This window comes from Porites lutea, chromosome 2 (genome assembly GCF_958299795.1).
Source record: "Porites lutea chromosome 2, jaPorLute2.1, whole genome shotgun sequence".
In the NCBI taxonomy this organism is placed as follows: domain Eukaryota; kingdom Metazoa; phylum Cnidaria; class Anthozoa; order Scleractinia; family Poritidae; genus Porites; species Porites lutea.
This window is the reverse complement of record NC_133202.1, coordinates 8,452,898-8,459,320: the sequence shown is the minus strand read 5'-3', so window position 1 is coordinate 8,459,320 and position 6,423 is coordinate 8,452,898. Positions and strand designations below refer to the sequence as shown.

The following is a 6,423-nucleotide window of genomic DNA, read 5'->3' as shown; positions in this document are numbered from 1 at the left end:
AATAATGTACCGAGGGGGGGGGGGGGGGGGGGAGGGGCTTTCATAATACTACCATAAGGCACATCTTGCGCAAACACACGAAGGATTTTTGGTATTTTGCAGATGAATCACGTAATATATAAGCCAATATGCCTTTGAAGCAGCCCGGCCAGGGGAATGTTGTAACACAGTTTTTGCCAAACGAACTGAAATTTAAAATATGAGATACGCAAAAAGGACGACCTGTCAGAAATGCCTGGCTTTCATCGGGAGGTTTAACCGTAGGTTTTAATCTGTGGTGAAGCGAGCATGCTTAGCGCTTCGATTAGGAAAATGTTTCATCTGTGCATGTTTGCTGATTTTATTATTTGGAGGAATGTCCCACAAACTGTATAAGATCACTGTTTCGAAAGGAGATATTTGGAAACACGCGTAGTCGATGCTGAATGTGTCTGACATGTTTTTCATCGCCAGCGGAGTTCCTTAACTAATGAATGGTAAAAGGCGTGAAATTCCTGTCACGCCTCCTGAACGCGAGCTGCAGTGATGTTATTAGCTGTAGTCACACTACAGACTTTTTACCTAGGTAAACTTGTACGATTTGTTGACTGTTTACCTAGGGAAACTTAACCAATTTTTCCCTGGGTAATTTAGTTACCTCGGGGAAATTTTCTCGTCTGGGGCTTGGATATGTCTCGAGAACAATAGGGTTTCCCTTGACAGCTACCCCTTAGGGATGGCTTGGGAAAAAAAAATTGAGGTCGCTAGCCAATAGACGCTCATCGGCGAAGGTCTTGATGACAGAGCCGGACATAGCTCACGTGGTGAAAGAAATTCTTGGGGCCCGACTCGACTACGTCTTCGCCTGTCTTCACCTTGCACGTTGAATTAGCGTACGAAATAACAGAGAAATAAAAGAAAAAAATGTCTCTTTGATCGGCTAGATCCCTGCGCATCTTGCCTTCTTGAATTTACGCTCCAAAAAATTCAACTATGCATGAAAACATTGGGAGCCGATATCAGTAGTGTGTCTGACCTTCCCAGAAATTTTTACCCAGGTGAAAATAAAACCCGAGATGAATTTACCTTGGGAGATTTTTGATGAATTTGCCCTAGGTAAATCAATTTTACCTAGGTAAAAGTGCGTAGTGTGACTACAGCCCCCTAAGTAGTTTTGACACTCATCCAAGATGGCAGCTCGTTACGCAAAGCGCTGACTCAGACTGGGTACTGTTATATATGAACCTACTGTGTGTCAGGATCTCGTCTTAACAAAAAAAAAACGAATGTCAGTGTTGACAGAAGATATGAAAACCAGACAGATAGTTCACAAATGATGATTAAAGCCTTTATTATGCATGCACACAACACCCTACGTAAATGAGTAATTGCAAACATTAAACAAGATTATTCAAAGTGATTCCGAGGCTGAATCTCCTCCTTGCTACAGCTATTCTTGGTCAGTTTTTCATTCATTTTGCTACAAAGCCGGCAAAAAGGTGGCCTAAAATTGAGTTATTAGCAAACGGCGAGTGGTAGAGTGAACCATCCTCGTTTTGCCAAGTATTGGTCACTTGCATTGGCCTTCTTCATCAAAAAAAACGTTTTTCATGAAATATATAAGCTCGTCAGTGGCCCATGTCTTACGTTAAGAGATAACTGACGACTTGTAGATCCTTTTTGACAATTGTGGAGTCGTTTAGCAGCTGACGATCCTGACGGTTACACCCTTATACTTTATGATTTTTTTCACATAACACTATAGTTAACACTCGCTTACCGCAAGACAGTTTCTGTCACTGAGGCCTAAAAAGGTAGTCGAAGCATTGAATGAGGTTGAGGGACAAAGCTGTCGCATCACGGCTCGCTAAACCGTGAAATTCCGCTCAGGGCCTTTTCAATTATCTATTAATTGATGTTTCAGTTTTATAAATCCTGCTCTTAAGTTGGCAACAATAGTTTTGTAGAAGAATAATCATCCTCACTGTTCAGCACATTTAAAAACATCGCGTGTTTTTGTTGTTGAATTTAAATTTACAAGAAATGAATGACAAGTTTTAGACCTAATCTTCTAGCTAACTATTTTTTTATTAAGGCTTAATTAATTCACCTGAAAATTAAGCCAGCATAAGAAATTCTTAAAGACATTTTTTGCCGCGTTAGCATAGGCAAATATCATTATCTGATGAAGCTAATAAAATTAAATTTCTGAATATTGAAAGTGCATAACAATTTCAGTTATCTCTGGAAATTTCACCTCGATATACCAAATAATTTCGGAGAAATGCTCTTTGAAAAACACCAGAACTTACAAAGAATGTATGAGCTCATGAATCTCTCGTGTTTATTTTTCGGGTCACAGAGAAGCGTTAGGTACTCCTCCATTGAATTGTGCAGGGAAAACACTGCTTCTTGTTACATTACTAAAAGAGAAATTCGTCACCTGCGACCTGACGCTTTCCATAGTGTTCTTTTTGGGATGGAAAAGTAGAATGAATATTTTGGGTCCAAACATGCATCCTAACAAGCCAAACGAAGTTATTAATGTCGTTAAACAAGACACTAGTGTTACGTACCAGCTTTCAAACGTAGTAAACGCCACAGGGTAATATACAATTGATGACAACAGTAAAATGTACATGGAGAAGGCAATGTATTTTGTCTCGTTAAAGTTATCGGGAATTCCTCGTGCTTTGAAAGCGTAATACGTACACAAGAAAGCCACAAGTAATGTGTAAGCACAGACCGAGACGAAGAGTACAAGGCCGACGTTTGTTCCAAAAGGTTTGCACACAAGAAAGACGTACTCATCCAAGCGAATGATCTTTTTACGCCTCGGAGAGTCCAAAAAAATCCAGAGGATCAATAAACAAAGGGGGGCTAAATTCATGACAGAAAGAAACACACTTTGTCTTGTTAAGGTTTTGTAACAGGGAGCAAACAACTGCGCCACTTTATCAACCTCAAAAACACTGGTTATTCGCATTGTTTTCAGAAAGAGTACCGTGATACAAAGATTGAGAGCAAAATAACGCCAGAAAGATGCTACGGTGCAAAGTGAATGGCTGGGTTCAGAAAGGTCGAGGACGGCTAATAAATGGAGAGATAAGATTCCAACGAGCAGCAAAAAAGAGATCTCTCTGTTAGACGCCTTGACGATTGGAGTGTTGTAGAACTTAAAGTAGGTGCCGCAAACTAACAACGTGAGAATAACCCCGATCAAAGCCATCAAGGTTATCGCGATTCCAGCGGCGGTTGTGTGCGTGATGTTGATGATCGGTAATTTCTCACACTTATTTTGCTCTTTGTTTGATTTTGTCTCCGAGTCACATTTTGAGCCATTGGTGGATCCGTTCTCAGTACTGACAGTTCCCTTTGGACACTTTACACAGTTCCAGCAACATAGCGCCGTGAATTCCCTCCTGGTACCTGGCAAACATTCGGATGAACAGAAGGATAACGGGGTGTAGAGAGTTCTCCATCGTAGCCTGGACAAATCTATCTTGAGTTTAGGCGTCATATTTTTGTTCCAAGATCCGACCCGAATATTATTGCGAGTCTTACCTGTGGTTGAGTCAAGCTGGAAGTTTATAATGTCGTATAAAACACTTAAAGGATCTCCAAACTTGTCAAATCGCACCTTGCCAGTCAAGCCGTGAAAACTAATATTTCTGAGATATTTCTCCAAATCACGTCCGTTGACAGTCGGCTTGACTGCAGGACACATCCCTCTTTTATGCATAGTAAGAGAACAGCGGTAAATGTTATCTAGGGCATGTGCAGTAGCATATACAGCGTCAATGAGATAAGAAACAAAGGAGCCGCGAATCTTTTGTACTGCGTGGTGTAACGTTAGATTTGCTTCGCAAGGTGCGACCCCAGGGTCATTGGATTTCAAGGCTGAACAGTTGAATTGTAATCTCCAGAACTCTTCCCACCAGTCTGCGCCTCTTTCCATGCTTTTGGCAGGGGTAATCATCTTAAGGTGCTTTTCAAATTCGGGAGTGGGATAGTCACGTGGCTTTACTCCCAACGAGCCGTTTAGAATTGTGAAGTGAGTGCTAAGAAATACTGCCTCTCCCGCGGTCAGTGCGTCGCTAAGTATCCAAGTCTTTCCTTCAAGATTTTGCGCAGTTGCTTCTGAAAAAAATGCACTTCCGTAACCGCCAGAAAGCCAAACAATGATCACTGTGATTTCAGACCTTCTTTTAATCTTAAGAACAGTTTGCTTGATTTTATATCCATTTCCTAGCCGTGGAATATACTCAGAAAAAGCGATGCAAAATGTTTTTCGGTCGTAGGATTCTTTCTCCAGGGCCGAAATGCCGTTTCGGCCATAGGAATCATCCAAACCCACGGTCGCGACGTATGTCCAGTTAAAAAGTTCTATGATATCTGCCATGACCTCTGCTTGCCAGTGGTCGGGTGGAACTGTTCTGAAGAGGTCCTTATACATTTGCGAACTCAACTCATCGCTTGTTGCGCTCGGGCTGATGGCGGGAATATCGGAAACTTGAAGAAGGCTTCCTACCAGTATTGCACTTCCGGAATTGAAAGGTCCAACAAGTGAAGTGATGGACTTAGTTCTGTTATTTGCAACGTAGCAATTTGGAGTGGAGCTGACGTCTTGATTAGACATGCACACTGGATCACCATCACGCATGAAGTCATAGGCTATCTGCATGGCCAATGCTTGGCTTCGACAGTAGTCTCTTAAGTCGTAGCCGATCGTCACGTTCGGTAGAAGAGTGAAATTCTTGTTAATTCTTTCAATGGCGTAGATCATAGCCTCTGCGTTTCCTAGTCCTATGGTAGAAAGCCTGTTACATTGGTCACCAGTTTCAGAATAGTGGATGTTAAGGAGACCACCGACCATCACGTCGCCATCTTTATATATCTTATACCCACAATTAGAAGTTGTTTGTTGAAGAAACAGCACCACAGTAAGGAGTGACGGCCTTAAGATGCACGAAAGCACTACCTTATTCTTCCACGTCATTTTTTGTGTGTTGATTGGCCTGAAATAAATAATAGAAATATAGATTTAAGCTTGCGAACGGATGTCTGAGGATGTTCACAGACTATGGTTTAACCTGCTTGATGACACAAAGTCCATATTATCCAACAAAGTGCATCTTATCCAAAGTGTTGACTCAAATAATGAATTTGTCGGTCAGTTTGGGGGAAAACCAATCTTATCTTAAGCACGGAAGCTTTTTAATGTGATGAAGAGACATCACCCTTTGAAGTGTTTACTGATTTCACCCCTATTACTGAAGGGTGCATTTTAGGGATCGAAGTTATGCTTAAACGTCTAAACGATGTTTGTCTTAGATTTATTGTGGTTCGAGATAAACATAGTATTCTAAACAAGGTCGCAGTCCTCGACATAGTTAATACCATAGAAAACAATTGAGACAAGTGAATTCCTAACAGTGTTAAGATGGTGAATTTTTACTTCCTGATAAAACTAGTAGTAATCATAGATTAATGAGTGCGCTCGAGTTTTCCATGTTAGCTCCAGATTAGCTTCTGTGTCGTCAAGCATTCGAAATCATGGAAGAGATCATGAATTAAAATAAACATTATTTTCTTAAAAATGCTCTTCGGGTGTACGGCCTCTTTTCACTGTCACGCAATAAACACGGCGCAAAAAAAATTGGAAACCGTCCAGTAGAAGCCAAGAAAATGAAATATTATAAGACTAATACTATAAACAATTTGTCAAAATCTCAGATCTTTGTGCCTCACAGTTTCTGAGTTATTCGCCGAAACAGTTCCAGCATTTTTGTAGAGCTTTGTACAGAAACTGTCCACCAATATGGCCGCCGGAAATCAACAAAAACATGCGGAGTTCACTTTTTCTATAAAAGCTCTTCCTTTTAACTCGAAATCTACCATACGTGCGCATAAACACATCTTTTAATATTTGAAGTGGTTAAACTGCTGAAAATCAAGAAGAATGACTTTTTTCAGTGAGACAGCATTCCTATTTTGGTGTCACGCACTGTGAAAACTCGGAAGTTCAAATTGCTGCATTTTCGAAATGAATCATGCTTCGGGGCTGGAAACTTGTACAAAGATTTATTTCCTATTTATCTTCAGCCTAGTGTAAAAAAGAATTCGTAAAACCTCGCTTGTTTGACTTTCAATCTGATGACGTCACTGTGAAAACCATCAATATCTCACTCATTAACTCTTTACTCTTAACATGTCTTACTCTCCCTCAAGCATGGTCGATATAAATGTAAAGCAGATCGTAAAAAGTTCTATGCTTTTAAAAATATAAACATGTCACTACAAACTTGGAAAGAATGATAGCCTCTAAGGTTAAAAGGTCCTGGCTTCTTGCGTGACACAACTTGAAATGAAAACAATGATCATAGGAGCGACAGAAACATGTTAGGTTTTTGCTAGATTACTGATGTCAGAGAACCGGACAGA

General features: G+C 40.5%; 1 protein-coding gene across 1 annotated transcript; it reads right to left on the bottom strand.

Moving 5' to 3' along the window:
- Positions 1-2,234: 2,234 nt before the first annotated feature.
- LOC140926584 (extracellular calcium-sensing receptor-like) lies at positions 2,235-4,994 on the bottom strand. The gene has a single exon (XM_073376306.1). The coding sequence runs from the start codon at positions 4,976-4,978 to the stop codon at positions 2,336-2,338; it is 2,643 nt and encodes an 880-aa protein (XP_073232407.1). The 5' UTR covers positions 4,979-4,994; the 3' UTR covers positions 2,235-2,335.
- Positions 4,995-6,423: the final 1,429 nt, after the last annotated feature.